The following is a 20385-nucleotide window of genomic DNA, read 5'->3' as shown; positions in this document are numbered from 1 at the left end:
TAGGGGTTCATAGCCATTTACCCCAAATAATAATATAATGTGTACTGTTCAATGTGAGAGCCAGAGAAAAATAGTGATTTGAGTATTGGACTAGGACTCTGGGAGACCAGAGTTCAAATCCCTACTCTGCCAAGGAAACCCACCATGAGTCCCAATGCCTTTCAGATCCAAAGACAAGTAGTATAGATTCTGATGCAGGCTGGAGCCAGAACCTATCTATCCCTCTTTATTGCCAAGCGTTATATCACCATATAAACATATTGGCAATAAAGAGGGATAGAAACCAATAAACTTGCTTAAAATGTATGAATATTTCTTTGCAGTCAACCAGGTCTGATTCTGATCTTGCTCTAGATAAGCAAAGAAATCCAGTTTACAAGCATCTCTAACACACTCATAGTGTGTTGTTGTGTGCCTTCAAGTTGCTTCCAACTCATAGCAACCCTAAAGCGAACTTATCATGGGATTTTCTTGGCAGGTTTCTTCAGAGAGGGTTTGCCATTGCCAACCTCTGAAGCTGAGAGAGTGTGACTTGGGTTTACATGGCTCCATTACTTTAAGGTACAGCCTTTGAGCTTCTTTGGTGTAGAAACTCACTTTTTTAAAACAAAGGTACGACTTCAACCTGATGCACTTCAATTCAGACCAGCTCCATAGCTTATAAGCAAAATTTGTTTATTGCAAAATAGGCATCTCACAAAATTCACCCAGAAAAACAGCACTGTTTGGGATTACAAACATAATTCTGAAGTTTAAAAATAAATTGATTTTTTTTTTTGTTTCAAAAGTGGCTAAAATAGATCTTTCATTTCTGATATGCAAAGGAAGACACAAAAAGAAAAGAAATAATACTGTAAAGGAACAAGGGGTCTAGCCCCTGCCTGACATCGGGAAACTGGTTTATACTGGGATGGGGGGGTGCACCCTGGCAAAATGCCAAAAAGAGGGGGAAATCCCACATCTCTGAGGATGAAAACAAACCTGGTACGGCAGGAATATGTGAAGCTATTCCACGGCATTGAAATTTAAATGCAAAGGTAATACTTTTTTTGTTCTGACAAGTGTTTAGTAATGCAAGTCCCAAATGAAAATAAAGTTTGAAAAGATTTAGTAAAACACTATTGTATTCCCAGCACAGGAACCCAACAGAATCTCCAGACTACCACTCCCAGCATCTCCAGATGGCTTGACCAGTTCTGGGAACTGTAGTCCCTCATAGTAATGTTTCCCCAGTTTTAACATTTCAGGGGAGAATGAAGCAAAACAAGGCTACATCATGGGTTTATCAGTGTGCTGCTGCCCTCTAAATACTGCTTTTTCTGGGGGGGGGGGTCGGGGGGGGGGACGCTAAGGACCACATCTGGAAACTAATATTGTCATAAAAGGTTGTGCAAGCACCCCATTGCCCCAGCCATTCTTCAAATAAGGGTAATCCATAGGTAAACATTGTGGACCCGCAGAATCACTCTGGAGAGCAATGTCCTAATGTCAAGATGGCTGGCCTATCTAATCTCCCAGAGCCACATCTCTGAGCAGGAGCTGGCCAGCTTTTTATTTTAAATAGGTCTTTCTTCCAAAGTCCCTTCCAGATGTCTAACATTCGCAGGAAGCTGCAAAAGCAGCAGTACACTCTTGTGAAATGACTTGAGCAAGCAATTCTCTACAATGAGCCAGATGAGGAACTCGGAACAACAGCCATTCTTCTTTGTCCCCATGGATCCTGCCTGCCTTCATCACCTGAACTTACAATTGGAGCTGAGCAGCAGGTTGGTCTTTGCTTCTGCTTCAATCCTATCTCCATCCAGTTCTACCTATGGATGGGGTACAAGAGGCACACTGGATGGGAAAATCTGGAGCAGGGAACCAGAGGTTCGTGGGCTGACCTGGCCCCTTAGATTTGACATCCCTGAGGGCAACTCTCCTCCCTGCAGTGGAGTCATCCTTACCTGAAGGCTCGCCCTAATCTAAGGGCGAGGTAAAACAGGGGAAGATTTCCATATCTGGGGATTTGCATTCTCTTCTTCCTTTCCCCCACAGTGAGGGCAAAGCACACCAGGCTGGCGTTTCAGGTGTTGTTAAATTCAATTCTGCTAGATCCCAAAATGTCAGTGGAATGTATTTGGATTTATTACCCTGCCAAAGCCAGGAAAAATTCCAGTCCAACCATTGGACGGGGAGCCAGTGACACCAGGGAGTGTTGTGTCCTATGGGCAAAAGGGTTGGTGGGTAAGGAATCCAGCTCACAGGGGATTGTGGAAGGAAATCCGGCCACTCCAAAATTAGTTCTTCAGATGTAAACGAAGTCCTAATGGAGTGCTTTCTGTCTGATTTTGTGAAAAGGGCGGGGGGGGGGGGGGAAACTACACTTTTCTGTCCCTGATACACTGCAAAAAGGTCTGCCAATCTTGCCAATCCAGGAAGAATTTTCTGCAGAAGGCTCTTCTCTGGCTGTTCTCTTTTCCTAGATCACAGTAACAATGTTCTCCAGAAGAAAGGTGGTTTGTTTGTTTGTTTGTTTGTTTTTACAAAAATATGTTCTCAACATGTTTTCTTGTAATTTGTTTCTTTTTAAAAATTGCTTTGAAAAACATCCCTCATTTCTAGTCAGAACCACTCCTGGTGGGTCTTCCTCTCATTCAAAACCACTCCAAGAGGAACTGCATCCTTTGTGGAACCTCAAAGACTTCTTCCGTGGGTCCCATGGCTTGCACCACTTCGGGGGAAACGGTCAACCATGCCAGGGGTCCCAGGCGAATCTCCACGCAGGCGGGGCAAAGGATGCCCTCGGGTTCTCTGGTGCCATCGCTCTGTTAAGGAAAAAAAATAGAACAAAGATAAGGTTATGTAGAACAATAATAATTGTTACTAATTGTTGGCAAGGCTCCGCAGATTAACTCCCCCCTCCCCATCTGTTTGGTGCTGGGGTGGGAAGGGCCAGGCCTTTTAGTCCATTATGTACAGGATCACATCATATTGTGCACAGGAACACATAGTTAGTCCCTGTTATGTACAGGATCAGGTCAGAAATCCAAGATTCAGTACTAAAACATAAACACTTTATTCTGAAACCAAAGATGATCACAGCAGACTCATGTTATTAGGACTCATGTTAGGGCCCTTGGTATCTGCTGGGGTTTGGATTCAAGACCTTTCTTTGGATACCAATATCTGTAGATACTCAAGTCCTATCAAATACAATGGCATAGTAAAATGATGCCTGTTATATAAAATGGGCAGAATTAAGGTTTGCTTTTAGGAATTTATATATTTTTAAAAAAAATATTCATTCATTCATTCAAAAAATATTTTCAATCCGTGTATGGTTAGACACAGAATCTGTGGATGTGGAAGGCCAAATGTATAATAATACAGTATAATAAAAAGCACCTAACAGTTCAAACTTTGGGAAGGCTTGCACCCCATTTACCCTTAGAACTAAACACCCTCACATTTCATCATTCCCAGGGTATCATTCCCTTCCAACTCCGTACCAGCCATTCTCTCAAGACTGGCCTTAAAGCTCCCAGCACAATCTCTCCTCCCCACGCAACTGCTCCTTAACCAGTTCAATTAATGTAGGCAGCCTACATCATCAATAACCCATTACAGCACATCCCATCATCCAGTATTAACATGCTAAAAGTACTCAAAGCATTTTTTCTAAACCTACGTCAGAACATCTGAGGGACTCTGATATTCCCATTTCCAACATGGTCTCCCAGGACTACATAAATAGATTTGGAGTGAGTAACTTCTGAGACTCCAGGGTCCATTCTCACTCTCTCTTGGAGAGGAAAGAGAAATCCTGATTTATCTGCAAATAGCGCCCAGTGCTCAAGTGAAGTAAAAGGAATACGTACATAAACAAAAGGCATTTTCTTCATGGTTAAGAACGATTCAGGAGGTATGGTGTTAGAGCAACCCTGCACTGAGCACATGATCTGCCCAACTTTGCAGACATCGCTTGTTAACTCGGGCCGTAAATAGTACTCCTGGAGTGGAAGAGAAGATAAATGGTTAACGTGGAACTAGGCAAGACACCTTTGACAAAAAACCTGTTTGCGGGGTAAGATGTCTGGAACACCTGACAGTCCACACACTGACAACCCAATATGGTCTTCCCAACTTCCAGATGTCCCAGCCTGTGGGGATGATGGGGGATGTAGTCCATCATATCTGGAGAACTATGGGTTGGGGAAAGTTGATCCTTGCACAGGCAGTCACACTGGGGGTTCTTCCGTGTTTCAGACACTGTGCTTCGATCATGCTTTTAGAGCAGATTGTGTCAAAATAAAATAAAATAAATACTGTATACAAAAAACAAGGGCTGCTTTTACTTGGCTTTGGTTAATGTGCAGACTTGAACACACTGTCTTGATCTGGTCTCATTTCAGAGGCTAAGCAGGATTGAAGACTTGGTACTTGGATGGGAGATCACTTTAATAGTAATAATACCAGGAATTTCATGGTAGTATTAAAAAAGAATCCTCCCTAAAGATACAGCCACAGCTACCCATAAGGTCTGACATTATTGAGTTAGGTCAATCAGTGATCTGACTCAGTGTAAGCCAGGCTCTTATTATTAACCTTTATTTATAAAGCGCTGTAAATGTACACAGCGTTGTACATACAATCTTTTTAATTAGATGGTTCCCTGCCCTCAGGCTTACATCTTAAAACTGGGATTACCCTAAAAGCAGATGCCCAAAATTATTCTATCCATTCTCAGATCTCCATATTCATCTACCAGGAGAGTACCCTTGTTATAAACATCTGAAATATTTATATTTCCACTGGCACTCACAACCTGGTGTACATGTCTTGCCAACTCAAGGCCATGGCTCCCTTGATGGAGATAATCCACCTATAACATGGTCTTCCTCTTTTCCCACTGCCTTCCACTTTAATGAGCACACTTGGATGGGAGGTCCAGCTCCTCCAAGTGTCTCTTGCCTCCAACCAACAACCCTGTAAGGGAAAGCTTGAACTCACTCCAGCCATTGTCAAGAGATGGGTTAGAAATTTGGGCAGGATGAGCTGCTTTTTGGCACGGGTGACAGCGACATACAGTAGGTTCCATTCATCATCAGGGACAGCATCTAGAAGGAGCAGGGCGAAAAAGCAAAAGAGGAGGAGAGAGATCAGAAGTTGGAGGGAAAAGGTGGTTTGGTTGTTTGGGAGTGGAATAGACTGCCTCCAAGGATGATGAATCCCCCTTCTTTGGAGATCTTTAAACAGAGGTTCATTGGCCATCTTTTAGTAGTTCTTTAGTGGCATATTCCTGCATGGCAGGGGGTTGAACTGGATGACCCATGTGTTCCCTTCCAGCTCTATGTTTCTATGATTTCCAAAGCCAAGAAGTACTTTAGTTTCAGGAGATGTGATATGGGGCATATACACGGAAACACAGACCCCAAAATGTCTCTTCTATCCCTGCATCAGCAGCTGTGGTCTCAGTCCAACTGTTACCCCAACTGAAGTAAACCCATTGAAGCAATGGGATTTACAGAAGTTCTAACTTGCCATTCCACTGGTCTATTTTAGTGAGTAACAACATTACATTTAGGCTGATGACCAGTACTGACCAGTACTAAATACTCTTGCTGGCAGATTCTCAAAGATCTCAATACAGAGGTCTTTCCCACTGATGGGCCACAAAGATAGGGGTGGCAGTGACATTTTAGGCAGCTGGGAGTTACTTCCAGTCACATTTAGACACTTTGGATAACTTCATGTATGGCAGAGCATATCGGAATAGTTCCACAAGTGAAATTATGTTACATCTCTCCTCTCACTCCCCTCCCCACACTCACCATTTAACCACTTTCCCCACCATCTGTCATTCAGTGGTTGGTAGAGTGTGTGGGAGAGATGGTAAGTGTCTGGCTATGTTCCCATAACCAGACCCGGACTGATGAAATCATCCACTGAGCTTCACCATGGTCCTTCCGAGGTCTCAATAGATAGTCATCTTTTTGCATCTGGCTACAGGAATACAGCCAGATGCTTTTCCAAGTCCCCACCGCTCTCCCCCAGATTGGCCATGAGGGAGCACAGGGGCTAAACAGCAAGTCCAAGAATGATGGGCTTTGGTCATTGAAGAGTACAAACCTCAGCAATGACCAAAGAAAGACATAACCAGGAGTAAGGCGGACTTAATTTCTATACCACTTAATAGTGACCTCAACACTCTCTAAGCAGTTTATAATCTAAGCCAATTGTCCCCAACAACCCGGGTACTCATTATACCAACCTACAACAGGATGGAAGGCTGAGCCAACCTTGGAGCCTCGGGATCGAACTCACAACCTTGGAGCTGCAGTACCAGCATTTAACCATTGTGCCACCAGGGCTCCCTTTCAGGCAAAATGACACCACCGCAGGCTGTTTTAAGCCATGTTGGAAGGCTGTGGAGGTCCAAGGGTTGCATGGTACCTTGCAAAGGCCACATATGGCCCATGATCCACACAATTCCCACCCCTGCCTTAGTGTTTGTTGTTGTGGTGTGCCCTCAACTCGTTTCTGACTTATGGCAACCCTAAGGTGAACACATCACAGGGCTTTCTGAAGGGTGAGAGCATCTGCCTTTGTCACTCAGTGAGTTTCATAATTGAGTAGAGGTTCGCACCCTGGCCTCCTGAGCTGTAGTCCAACACTCAAAGCAGTATGCCACGCTGGCACTCCAGTGACAGTAGGTCATACTTTTTGAACGCAGGGATAACCTCTAGCTGTGGTCCCTTTCTAAAACTAGGATAGCAGATAGCAATAGATGAAACCTCCTACCATGTTATTACAATCTGTTGTGTGCAGACCAATCTTTATTATCGGCCGTTGGAGTACTAATACATTGCTGACCAGATGGCAGAGGGACCTTTGTTCATCATAACCCAGCGGCAAAATGTAAATCATTGAAAAACAGTGCTATGTGCCCGGAACAGAGAAGCTAGAAACCTGGTACTGCTATTGCTCAAGGTAAAATGAGCCACTGAATACTTTTATGGCCTATAGATAAGGAGGCAGTTGCTGTATTTTTTATGATCCATGAAGCACAGATTGTGCCATACACCATCAAGATCATCGTAGCACCCAGAACATACTGAATGTCATCTGATTTGAGAAGCTTAGGAGACCACCGTGGAATATAAGGTAAGGCAAAGAAAAAACTCTAGCCTCAAACACTAGAGAGCTGCTGTTGCTGCCAGTCCAAGGCTAGTCTACACTTAATTGTGTGATGCAAATTGCTGCAGATTTTTGTACACTCACAATGATGTTTAACTGTCTTCACTGTCTTGCACAAATTTGCATCTATATGCACTCCCTCAGCCAAAAATGCACAATCATACGAATCCATGCAAAGCCGATGGACAGAAGCACATTTGACAATGTGCATCCCTGCAGATACTGTGGTAAAAACCATTAATCCTTTTTCAGCAGAGTTTACTGAGTTTTTCAGGAGCTTCTCACCCAAAAAAGGCTGATTTCCTCCAAATTCAGTGTGGCCAGATCACAAAATCTATTTGATTCAAAAGAAGAGTATTTTAATTGTGTAAACAAGCCCCACGTTGATAGTTCTAGGCTAGCTAGACCAAAGATCTGACTCAAGATGAGACAGTTCCCTGTGCTGATACGTAATCTGGAAAAGCAATGTGTATACTTTTGTGATGTAGTGGGCAGACAATTCTAGCTGACCAACCTTTACTAGAAACTTCTGAAACCTGGTTGAGGGGTTGACGGCAACCCCACAAACCCTTCAGCCACCATGGCTATGATGGATGAGGCATGCTGGGAAACATAGTCCCCCAAAAGCAAAAATTGTCAAGCTTTGCAAGTATACACCTGACAACCTTTGCCTTTTCTAACAAAGGCCACCCTGGTAGCACACTTCTGGGCTTGAAAGCAAAGCTCCATTGAAAGTTTGCTCCAAAGAAGGAAGGGAAGGTGCAAGTTCTCCCTGGTTGGGTCTTAGTACAAATGCCATTGTAGCACTTTCTTGTGGCAAGGTAAGAAGGGAACTGTGTGGCTCTAAGGATGTTCTCTTCTGGAATGGTGTGCTGTTCCAGGCCTCCCCAAGACGTTGTTCGGTGCCAAACACCGGTACGTGTTACTGCTGTAAAGATAAGCTTTACTGGTGGTAAATGTGGCAACTGATGGTACATAGCGGAGAAGCATTCCAGCCCTTTTGCCGACAGGATCCAGCCAATAGCCAATGAGAAACTGTTAAAATGACAATCAAAATCCTTATTGCTGGCTATATGGGGCACCTGGGTTGGGTTGCATCTTCTCCATGCCAATGAAAAGTGGATTCCTGAGGGTTATATAATGCCAAAGCAAAGAGGGGAAAAAAATTAAAGAGTACAAGGGTCACTCCTCCATCCTTTGTTAAAAGTCAGCAAACAGAATTTAGGTTAAATTATAGACAATAAGGAGAAATATGGATGCTACATAAAGTTCTATTTGGGTAAAAGCTGAAGAACTGGCAGGACTAGAGGAAGAACAAACAAATGATTGATTTAACCAGGCAGCGGTACAAAGAAGAGTCTATATAATCTTGATTGGAATGTTAAAGAAACATTTCAGATAAGCTGTACAATTATGATTATTGACACTTGTATGCTTTGTAAGATTTTACAATTTGATTTTTGTTTGAATATGATGGTACGAAGTGGAATAAAAATTACAGTAAAACGGAAGAACAAAATTCACTCTTCCAGTCTAATCTCAGCCTTCCTCCTTTTCCGCAATTTGCTAAGGCGAATTCAAAAAATTTCAATGTTACTAATACAAACTAACCATTGTTGAGTGTTGAGTGTTGAGCCAGTGGTTAACATTTGGCCATGAAGCCAACAAGGACTCCATAACCCATCTGCTTGTAACAGAGGCCCCACTCACAAAAAGGATCAACGCAAAATCTCTAGCAATGGATACAATGAGGATGGGAATTTTTTCTTACCAATACGAAACATGGGCAGCCTCGAGAGATTATGCCGTGGAACAGGGACATTCACAAAGTCATTCGCCACTTGGACGATGTCGAACTCCAAGCCTTTGGCCTTATGGACGGTTCCCAGGACGTAATCTGTAGCACACAAAGGAGAGCAGGGGGCATTTTCAAGAGTGCATTTCAAAGCAGTTCATAGACCTCTCATCACTGCTACTATTGGCTGTATACATTAGGGATGATGGGAGTTGCAGTCCAACATCATCTGGAGGACCAAATGATCCTATCGGTTATAAATGATCCTAGGAATCATGGGAAACGGGCTCAGCAAGGCAGGACAGAATTATTGCCACCTTAATATAGCAGGTGGGGAGAAGCAGCAGCACATGCAGACTGTATTACTAAAGCAGGGATGTGGGCAAAATGTAGCCCATAAGCCACATGTGGCCACCCAGAGATCAAAAGAAAAAATTCTTAAATTGTTTTCTCAGTCCTCAAATACTTTCATACACCCTCCAGGGTACATGGGGGCAATTTCACCACTTATTCCCCCCCCCCCCTCATTTAGACCTAGGAAATACCTTTTTTAAGAATGAGAAGTGAATCCCCAGTCAATTCTTGTGATGAAAAAAAGGTCTCTCCTGGAGAAGGAGCAAAAATATCCCTATAAACCCTTGCAGAAGGAATATTTTTTAAAAAACTGTGGGGATATTACAGCTTTCTTATTTTACCTTGGGAGGCCAGTATCCTTTGAGAGTTGCCTACCTCTGCACTAAAGGCTTTTGGAGATGTACCTTTTCTAACAACGTCTTACATGAAGAATTAATGCAGTTGTACTAATATTAACTAGGGCAGGCAGGCAGATATACTACAGGTTGAGTAAACATTGTACATTTCTGTACTGCATTACACAGCTGGAGACATGGTTGAAGAGAGATGAGCTGGGGAGACACGGCTGGAGAGAGGTGTGGGGATCTGTGAAATGGCAGGAATCCACACCTTCCACCATTTCAGATTCTCAGTGTCACTCCAGCATTATGCATTACAGATATTAAAAAAAAAAACAACAACCCAAAAATTCCAAAATACAGAACACTTCTTGTTTCAAGTATTTCGGATAAGGAATACTCAATCTGTAACAAGGTTTGTTGGATGGAGCGGAAATAGAATTGAAAACTGGGGAGGCCTCCTATACCTTCCGTGGTTGTGCAGAAAAAGGAATGTCAAGAGGGGTTGCTTGCTAGCTGGTTGTTTAACAAACAATACCTGCAGAAACAACCTCTTCTACACAACCACTGAAAGGACAAGAGCCCTTTCTAGTTTTCAGTATGGCAACCCTAAGTAGACATCTACTAATCTTATCAAGACCTGTAGTTTGATATCAGCTTCATCAATGCACCTGAAGAAGCAGGTTGAAATCCATAACAGCTTATGCTAAAATGAATCAGTTACACATAAAGGTGCTGCCAAAACCCTTCCCTGTCTTCCTTTTCTTAGCTTTAAAAAAATATGGGGAGTCTTCAAAATTTCTATTCCTAAACCTACAGCTTGAAGTGGTACAGCCCACTTTGCCACCTCAGGCTTTTACCCCCTCAATCTTTCTGCAAGGAGAGGTGAGATATTAGTTCAGGTCACCTAGTAAGTTTGTACATGAGATGAATTTCACACATGACTCACACCACACGAGTGCTTTAAAATTTTGAGCAAACAAACCTATGTTGACCCAAGTAATGTATTTAGCAGATACCTGTGAACAAAACTGAGATTTCTAGATAATGGGGAAACAAGACTTGCAAAGCAGTTCTCCTAAACCTTAAAAAGAATCAACTGCACTAGTAAATGCAGGGAACCATGCAAGTCAATATCAAAATACTTAATGTGACAAAGGAAAAAAGTTGCTATCTATCTTGTTTGGAGCTGTTTCTCATTACAGTATGCAATAGCTTCTGGTTTACATATGAAATATGGTCCCTCTAGATGGTATGGAACTGCAACTCCCAGCATTCCTCTGCTTTGGCTATGCTTGCTAGGGCCTGACAGGAGAGGCAGTCTCACAACTGAAAGCTTGCATTTGGCTAAACCTGGGGGTACCTCAGTTGGGGGTTGCCCTGAAATCAGGGGCTTTGATATTTTATTTTATTTATTTATTATTTATTTGATAGGCAGCAGTTTACCTGCCCCTCAATCTCTGCTCAAGCACAAGAGTGCCAGAGAATAGGACACAGAGCAATGGATTCAAACTACAGGGAAAGAGATTCCACCTAAACATTAGGAAGGACTTTCTGATGATAAGAGCTGTTTAGCAGTAGAATGTTGCTTCGGAGTGTACTGGAGTCTCCTTTGAAAGTTTTTAAATAGAGGCTGGATGGCCATCTATTGGGGATATTTTGATTGTGTATTCCTGCAGGGCAGAAGGGGGTTGGATTTGATGGCCCTTGGAGTCTCTTCAAACTTATGATTCTATGATCAGCACTGAAGTGAGAAAAGCAGGGGACAAGAGCCTGTGTGGACTATCGATAGTTCAATGGAGAGAGCAAGTGCTTTTCATGTGGAAGATGCCAGGTCCAATCCCCAGCATCTCCATTTAGAACTAGGGATAGAACTGGGGAAAACATAGGTAGCATGTGACCCCCAAGGTCATTTTTGAGGACCTGCAACACCCTACCATTTTTGTTTTGTGTACACACACACATATACATACACAAAACCCCACATGCACAGGGGGAAATTTGGCTGTGTTTTTGTTTGGACAGCATACCCTCCAACATTTCACAGGTGAAAATGGAGACACATGTGGCCAAGCATGATCAGAGTGTAGTCAATATGGCAAACATTATTTGTGAGGAAGAGTAGACAAGGTAAGAGGGGTTGTAGCAGTTTGCCTTTGCCTACTGGGAAGGGATAGATTTCACCTCTCTTCTCTCCTTGCTGAAGTCAACCAAAGACAAAGGTGGTGAAGGAGGGAGAAACTAGGGCATTTAAAAAGTTCAATGGGTCAACAAGGAATATGTTCCCGGGCCTACTGCAGACAGGAGAATTCACAGACAGTAGCAAACCTTGTTTTAAAAAAAATGAAATGAAAGCTGTCTTGAGCTTCTGGCCCAAGTATACCATAGAATCATAATAGAGGCTTTAGAAATGTCTAGAGAGAACATGCCTCTAGGCATTTCTAGGTCCTCCAGCATGATTCTATGGTATACCTGGGCTGGATGTTGACCACTGAAGGACCTAGAAATGTCTACAGAGAATATGCATTTTGGGGGGATGGTCACGTGAGCTGAAAAAGTGGGATGACAGAGTGTTAACTGGACCTATCCCTGCCAAATTGGGACAGTCAGAGAGTATAGGTTGGCCCCTTCCATGCCCTATTTTCAGACCGGGAAAGGCACTGTTTCCACTAGGAAGTTGTTCAGTGATTGATTGACTGATTGATTGTTGATTGAAAAAAGGCCTCTCCTGTATTTAAAACAGCCCAGGAGCCCCTAATACATTGCAAAATTGCATCCTACGGCTTCTGCAAGGTGTAAGAAGGCTCTTTTAATAAATTTTATGGGTTGTTTTTTTAATTGGGGGTTGGGGGAGAGGTCTAATGTTCCCATTACCTGCTGTCTCTGGACTGAGCACATGATGCTGGGTTATCCTCTCCAACAGCTCCGGAATTTGGTCTCTGTATTTCTCCACAATGGCGATCCTCCTCTCCATCTGTTTGTCTTCTGCCTTGACTGCATAGTCCTTGAGGCTGAAGAAGCCCTTCCCGACCCAATTTTTGAGAAAAGAATCCCTCACCTCGAGCTTCACTGGGAAGATTTAGACAGGGAACAAAGCAAGGGCAGAACTAAGTTTCACAAATCAAGACAGTAGCCTTATGTCACAACCCTCCCTTCCCTCAGGCAGCTTTTACACATGTGCACCTAGCGAGAAGAGGCTCCTGGCAAACTGGTTGGCGGTTCAGAGGTTCAGAGGTGGGCAGAAGAGGCAGAGGGACATTCCTTCATGCAAGCCATGAGGTCACTCCTGGCATGACTAGAAGTGACGATATTATTTCTGGTTCCAAGAGTTGCCCTGAATGCTGCCAATTCTCACAGGGGAGAGAGGTGGAGCTGTTGGGAGCTAGGGCCATCCTGGGCAAAAGAAACCCTTTGATTACATTAAAGGTTTATTCTTTCCTGTTGAAGTTGTCCAGGTGTTTTCAATGGATTCCCTGTGCATGCTGACCTGATAGTTGTTGGCATGGTCCAGTTAAGGAACATGGGAGACACTGCAGACTGGGTCAGCCAGAAAAATCAGCAGTAGCAGAACACATTATAAACATCCTGGGCATAAAATGTTATTAGGAAACACTGAAATTCTGGACCATGCCAACAGTTAGAAGAAACCCTTAAAGTAAATGAAGTTTGGCTACCAGTCCTGAAAACCACCAAAATCAAGACCCAGGAAATAATAATAATAATAATAATAATAATAATAATAATAATAATTTATTTATTTATTTGTATCCCGCCTCTCCCTGTATTGGATCAAGGCGGGTAACAACAAACATAAGAACAATAAAAATAAACACAAAAAACCACAAGTAAAAAACATAGCAAAACATATAAAATCCAATTCCCTATCTCCCTCCCACCTTAAAATACCATTAAAAACAACAATTCCCAACAGGAGAGTGAACATTCCAAGGAGGTCAATTAGGGAATGCCTGCCGGAAGAGATCCATTTTTATTGCCTTCTTAAAGGCCTCCAAAGATGTTATATGGCGGATCTCCTCCGGCAGGTCATTCCAGACTTCTGGAGCGGCAACAGAAAACGTCCTCTGGGAAGTTGTTACCAGTCTGGTTTTCTTAGACTGCAAGAGATTCTTCCCAGAGGACCTGAGAGTGCGGGAAGGATTGTATGGGAGGAGGCGTTCCCTCAGGTAAGCTGGACCCAAGCCATGCAGGGCTTTACAGGTAATGACCAACACCTTATACTGTGCCCGGAAGCTAATAGGCAGCCAGTGTAGGGATTTTAAGACAAGTGTAATAGGATAATATTTTGAACTCCCTGTAACCAATCTGGCTGCCATATTTTGGACCAGTTGCAGCTTCCAAATGAGGCGTGAGGGTTGCCCCATGTAGAGCGCATTGCAGAAATCGAGACGAGGTTACCAATGAATGCACAACTGTTTCTAGGTTTTCCCGTTCCAGGAAGGGTCGTAGCTGGTGTATCAGCCGAAGCTGATAACAGGCACTCCTGGCTGTCGCATCCACCTGAGATGACAGCTGAAGTGACGAGTCCAGGAGTACCCCCAAGCTACAAACACAGTCCTTTAGGAGAAGTGTGAACCCATCCAGAACTGGAGAGTTTATCACCATTCCCGGATTAGGATTGCCTATAGTGAGTACCTCCGTTTTATTTGGATTCAGTTTAAGTCTATTTTCCCTCATCCAATCCATTACTGACCTCAGACAGTCATTCAGAGGGGCGATGCCATCCTTGGTCACCGAAGCAGTCCGAGACATGGAGAAGCAAATTTGGGTGTCATCAGCATATTGATAACACCCCATCCTATGTCTCTGGATGATCTCACCCAGTGGCTTCATGTAAATGTTGAAATTGCATTGGAGACAGTATAGCGCCTTGAGGGACGCCCGATTTGAGCTCCCTCTTGGCCGAACAACTGTCCCCAAGCGACACCATCTGGAACCTACCCGAGAGATAGGACCGGAACCACTGCAAAGCAGTGCCCCCGATTCCTAACCCTCTCAAGTATTCCAGAAGGATACCATGGTCTATGGTATCAAAGGCCGCTGAGAGGTCCAAGAGCACCAACAGGGCCACATTTCCCCTGTTGATGCACAGATGGAGATCATCGACCAAGGCGATCATGGCAGTCTCGACTCCATATCCCGACCTGAAGCCAGTTTGAAATGGATCAAGATAATCGGTGTCATCCAAGACTGCTTGGAGTTGCTTGGCAACTGCCCTCTCGATCACCTTGCCCAAAAACGGAAGGAGAGATACCGGCTGATAGTTAGATTTCTCCAGGAGATCAAGGGAAGGCGTTTTAAGAATAGGTTTAACCACAGCCAGTTTTAAACTGGCTGGAAAACCACCTTCCCTGAGGGAGGCATTAATTATAGATCTTAACAAATTCATAGTTGCCTCCCCTCCCTGGATGGCCAGCCATGAAGGGCAGGTGGTCTTTTTGACCTTAGCAAGCAGTTTGTCTACGTCATCTGTACTCAGAGACTGAAACTGATCCAAATGAATCTCATTAACAGAGTCGCTGGACACCTCTCTAGACGTTTCTGTGTTAAGGCAGGCGTCTAAGTCGGCCCTTATCCGAGAGATTTTATCTGTGAAGTAATCATTGAAAATATCACAGCAGGCCTCTGTAGGTTGTAATAACGGATTCAAAGTGGAAGGAGTCTGAATTAACTTCCTAACCACCTTGAAAAGCTCTGCTGGACGAGACTTCACAGACGCAATAGATGCAGAAAAGAAAGATTTCTTTGCTGCATTTATTGCCACTCGATAGGCTTTAAGTGAAGTCCTATGACGTGTCTTGTCAGATAGGGATCGAGTCTTTCGCCAGCGGCGCTCTAGTCGTTGTACAGCCTGCTTCATCCTTCTAAGATCTTCAGTATACCAAGGATTTCTATTCGAAGCGGGCTGAAAAGGACGCTTGGGAGCGATTGTGTCGATAGCCTTTGTGAGATCGTTGTTCCAGGTGGACACCAAGGCTTCGACAGATTTGCCAACATTACCAGCCATTGCACCCTCGAGGGCTTCCTGGAACCTTTTGGGTTCCATTAGCCTTCGAGGGAGGACCATTCTAATAGGTCCACCCCCCAGGAGGGGGGGGGTTATGAATGGTGGCCTTTAGTCCAACCTTAACCAGGAAATGATCCGTCCATGACAAAAGGGAGGTGCAAATTACCTCTGCCCGCAGATTTTCCTGTTGCAAATGAAATGAAAACCACTCAGGGTGAGTGAGGAAGATTTCCCAGCAAACAATGGATCATTAATTAAAGAGACACCCTGAGACCTTGTCATTCAATAATACACATGCAAATTGCTTCCCATCAACCAACAGTATATATACCCCACTCTCTTCCAGGCCAACATTCCCTGAAGAAGCCAGCCACAGCTGCTGGTGAAACGTCTGGAAAAAATTCTTCTAGAACATGGCCTAATACCCCCCAAAAGCTACAAAAAATTATGGATGCCGGCTGTGAAAGCCTTCAACTTCACACCTTGGGATTCGATTTCTGCTACAAAGAGGCAGATACACCCCCTCCTTTCTCGATATCTGCAGTTTGGCTACAGACCTGCAAAGTCACCCACTGACCTTGCAATTTATTAAAATGAGTAACTGCAGGATGTTTAGGTCTGAGGCTAATGACTTTGAAATATCACAACTGGGTGCAATGGCTCTGGGCTCCCCCTCATTCTGCTAGGAGACCCATAAAGGGAAGTGTCTGGCTGCAAAAATGCTGCATGGGGATGACACCACCTTGGCTACTCACATTCTGGGTGAAAGAGTTTCCAGACATCATGAATCTTCTCAAGGCCAAAAGCACTAAGCCCCTAAGAGTGAGAGAGAGAGAAAATGGAATAAGACATCTGTGTGCATATATGTGTTGCAGAACTCTTTGCCACTAGCAGGCGACACAGAGCACCAGCAGTTTGCTATACCCCTCCATTCCTCAACATCCTCTAAACCAGGCTGAGAAAGAGAGCAACTAGTCCGCAGCCAACCCATGAGCTTCAGTGAGGACATGGGCCTGGATCTCCTAAGCCATGGTTCTTCCAGGCCACAGATCAAACTGACCAGGGAGTTTGGTGCAGGGAGTTTGGTGCTGGAGAAGATTGCTGAGGATACCGTGGGCAGCAAAAAGAATGAATAAATGGGTCCTAGATCAGATCAAGCCTGAAATTTCCTTGGAGGGAAAGAGGACTAAATTGAGGCTGTTGTACTTTGGCCACATTATAAAAAGGCAGAATTCATAAGAAAATACAATGTTAGGAAAGGTGGACAGAAGTAGAAAGAGAGGAAGAGCACACACTAGATGGATGGACTCAAGGAGGTAATGGGTATGAATCTGCAAGAACTTAGAACAGTGGTGGATAGAGTTTGGGAGATGTCTCATCTACAGGGTCGCCATGGGTCGAGATTGACTTGAGGGTGGTTAACAACAACAAATCCAAACAAGCAATTGCCCCAAGCTCTGGTATGCACCCTGAGGCTAGTGTACATGCGTTAATTACTTCTAATTCTCCCCTGGCTTATTGCATCCTGTTTACATGATGTAATGCCAAAACCCCAAATCAGGTGTGAACTGTCTTCATGTCCACACTTGATTCAGCCTTTCCTCCTCTTAATCCAAATCTAAAAACTTTACCTTTTGCTCTAGATTTTTGGTTCTCTCTGCAGCAATGACAGGTGGTTGTCTCCCACGCATTCCCTACAGGATGCCAGTAGTGTCACTTCAGTGATAGTCACTTCGAAGTTAAAACAAGGTGCCCCATGTCAATAACATGGGTGGGTGCCTCGTTGTGACCTCAGTGGCAGTGCTGGGTGATAAATGGGGATCACATGGGAAGGTGGCTGCCCATCATTGCTGCAGCAAGAGCACAAGTAAAGGTAGGAATTCGAGGCCGAATACTCTGGGGACAGTCCAAGGTATTCTGGCCAGTGAAGGCAAGTCCTTTGAGATCCACTCTCCATTTGCACTATTCATAGCATTGGGGCCCAGAATTCTCTTAATTTTGTCTTGCTAGGCATCAACCCCCTGCTCCAGTGCACCTGCATAGCACACTTACTCCCAAAAAGTGTATTTTCGCAAGAGACTCTCCATCAGTAACATTCACAGCATCTTCAAAGACGGTCTGGTTGTTCCTGGACAAGCGGGCAACCTTTCCCGTTGTGCCAACTCCGCTGACATCGCCTGCCAAAAAGCAGAAATGCATCTGACCCCGTTTGCCAGACTGAATCTAGAGCCAGTTCAGCTTGTTTGAGAGGCATGGGTGCATGCATAAACAAACAAACAAACACATCAAAGCATTCCTCACCCTCCTGACTGCCCCCGACCAGCATTTTATTCCGAACTTTCTTGCAGACATCCAAGATAGTAGCACCAACATAAGCTATTTCAGCACCAAACCGGAAACTCTGGGAGAGTGAAGAAACCAAGAAACATTAGGGCAAGGATGGGGCGGGGGAGACACGAGAAAGCAAGCTCAATCACTTTTGAAGGGGAGGAACTATGGATCCCAGAACCTGAAGGGAAAAAATAGGATTACAAATTCTCCTGGCCCTGTTGGCTAGGGAATCGCAGGAACTGTAGTCTAAGTAAGTAACTCTTCTAAACTCTATTAAAATTTCCAGGACACACAATATATATACCCAAGTCCTTTCCAGGCAAACATTCTCTGAAGATGCCAGCCACAAATGCTGGTGAAACGTCAGGAAGAAACTCTTCTAGAACATGGCCACATAGCCCAAAAAAACCCACAAAAAACTATGGATGCTGGCCATGAAAGCCTTCGACTTCACATCTATTAAAATTCTTAAAGCGGGAGACTGACTTCTCATTTCCAGGACCACATACAATTTGTTGTTGTTGTGTGCCTTCAAGTCACTTTCTTGGGGTCTTCTTGGCCATTTGTTCAGAGGAGGTTTGCCATAAGTGATATCACTATTGCTGATATGATGTATTTATTGTAATTGCTGTATTTTATTGACTGTATTGTATGTTTTTACTGGGTTGTAACCCCGCCTCGATCCGTAGGGGGAGGCGGGGCAATATAAATAAATTTATTATTATTATTATTATTATTATTATTATTACTATTACTATTATTATTGCCTTCCTCTGAGGCTGAGAGTATGTAACATGCCCAAGGTCACTCAATGCATTTCGTGGCCTAGTGGAGAGTCAAACCCTGGTCTCCACAGTTGTAGTTTAAAACTCAAGCCACTCCATCATGCTGGCTCTCCACAATCTCTGTACTATGTACATAATCTCTATATGTAGGAATAATAGTCCCAAAACCAGCTTGTCTCCAAGAAAACTTCAACAAAATGTTGCAGTGTAGACTGCTCCCATTCATTCAGCCATGCTCCTTTCCAGTATATACCATACTGTTCTTCCTTCGTAGTGACTTTTCACTTCTTTTTGTACCCTTGAAATTTGGTCTCATCATCTCTCTAGAAAAAATCCACCATTATCTCAACAGACTCATGAACTCTAACTGATATTACTATGTACATGGTGAGTGATCACTGAACTTCATTGTAAACAGAGACAAGGAGGCTGGGAGTAATTGCAATCAATGTATGGCTAAAAGGCAGAAATAAAAATTACAGTTGGCTCTTCATATCTACAGATTTTTTTATCCACCGATTTAAGTATCTACGGATTGAAAATATTCCAACAAATATAAATTCCCAAAAGCAAACCTTGATTTTGCCATTTTATATGAGATACAATTTTAGCATGCCATTATATTTAATGGGACTTGAGCGTCCATAGATTTTGGTATCTACGGGGGGGGGGGGGGGGGTGTTCCTGGAACAAGCCCCCAGCGCATATGAAGGGCCCACTGTAACTTGCTGTTCACTTTCTTTTTTAAAACTTCTTCTGGGCTTAATGTGGAAGAAATTCCCCTCCCACCTTCTAGAGGACATTTGGGGGCAAAAAACTGTTTTTGAAAAGTTTTGCAAATATTTTGTTTGACTCCTGAGGGTCAAACAAAAGGCGAACACACTGGTAGAAATGCCTTCCAAACCCTGTAGAAGGCTTTTTGGAGTATTGTTTTTTGACACCCTGGGAATCCCTGGGGACACAAAAAATTGCAACTTCCAGCATTCTGCACTATTAGGTCTGCTCAGGGTGACCAGACATCCTCCTTTTCCAGGACACGTCCTACGTTTCAACCTTCTGTCCAGGAGGAATATCAAAGTGCTCTCCATTTTAAGCATGACTAAGAAGCACACATTGCATTTGTACTCATGTTTTTAGCTTTTATTTGGCAATGCCCTACATTTTTCTTGCCTGTCCTACATTTTGTGGTGCCTTGTCCTCCTTTGTGGTTATGCCATCTGGTCACCCTGGTTCTGCTGATTCAAAGCTCTAGTCCAACAACATCCAGAAATCCCCATGATTTGTGTTCTGAACCAGGGTACGTTTCTCCAACTTTGTATACGTTGCAGTCCTAGCCTCCAGGCTGCAAAACAGACCGCAGAAATAATCCAGTTTGAGACTGTTTTTAACTGCTCTGGCTAAATGCTAGGGAATTCTGGGAACTGTAGTTTTATAAGACATTTAGCAGTACATTTTAGACCCATCTTATCCCTCAACCTTCTTGTCTGATCTCACCTTGTAGCTCCCATTTCCTAAATCACTGCCCAGGCAAAGCTTTGGGAAAGTTGCCTTTTTGGACTCCATCTCCCAGAATTCTCC

At 43.7% G+C, this 20385-nt stretch overlaps 1 protein-coding gene across 1 annotated transcript in view; it reads right to left on the bottom strand.

Moving 5' to 3' along the window:
• Positions 1-1334: 1334 nt before the first annotated feature.
• Positions 1335-20385, bottom strand: part of LOC149311597 (F-box DNA helicase 1-like) — a 37499-nt gene continuing 18448 nt past the window's right edge. Inside the window, exons 14-21 of the mRNA XM_089527449.1 lie at positions 17993-18092; positions 17744-17868; positions 16447-16507; positions 12541-12735; positions 8951-9076; positions 4993-5099; positions 3861-3992; positions 1335-2807 (exon numbers count right to left, since the gene is read on the bottom strand). Coding sequence (XP_089383575.1) covers positions 2637-2807; positions 3861-3992; positions 4993-5099; positions 8951-9076; positions 12541-12735; positions 16447-16507; positions 17744-17868; positions 17993-18092 — 1017 coding nt within the window. The 3' untranslated portion in view covers positions 1335-2636. The remainder of the gene's footprint in view (positions 2808-3860; positions 3993-4992; positions 5100-8950; positions 9077-12540; positions 12736-16446; positions 16508-17743; positions 17869-17992; positions 18093-20385) is intronic.

This window comes from Sceloporus occidentalis, unplaced genomic scaffold, assembly GCF_023333645.1.
Source record: "Sceloporus occidentalis isolate IW3139 unplaced genomic scaffold, rSceOcc1.0.p SCAF_5, whole genome shotgun sequence".
Classification (NCBI taxonomy): Eukaryota; Metazoa; Chordata; class Lepidosauria; order Squamata; family Phrynosomatidae; genus Sceloporus; species Sceloporus occidentalis.
This window is presented reverse-complemented; position numbering and strand designations above follow the sequence as displayed.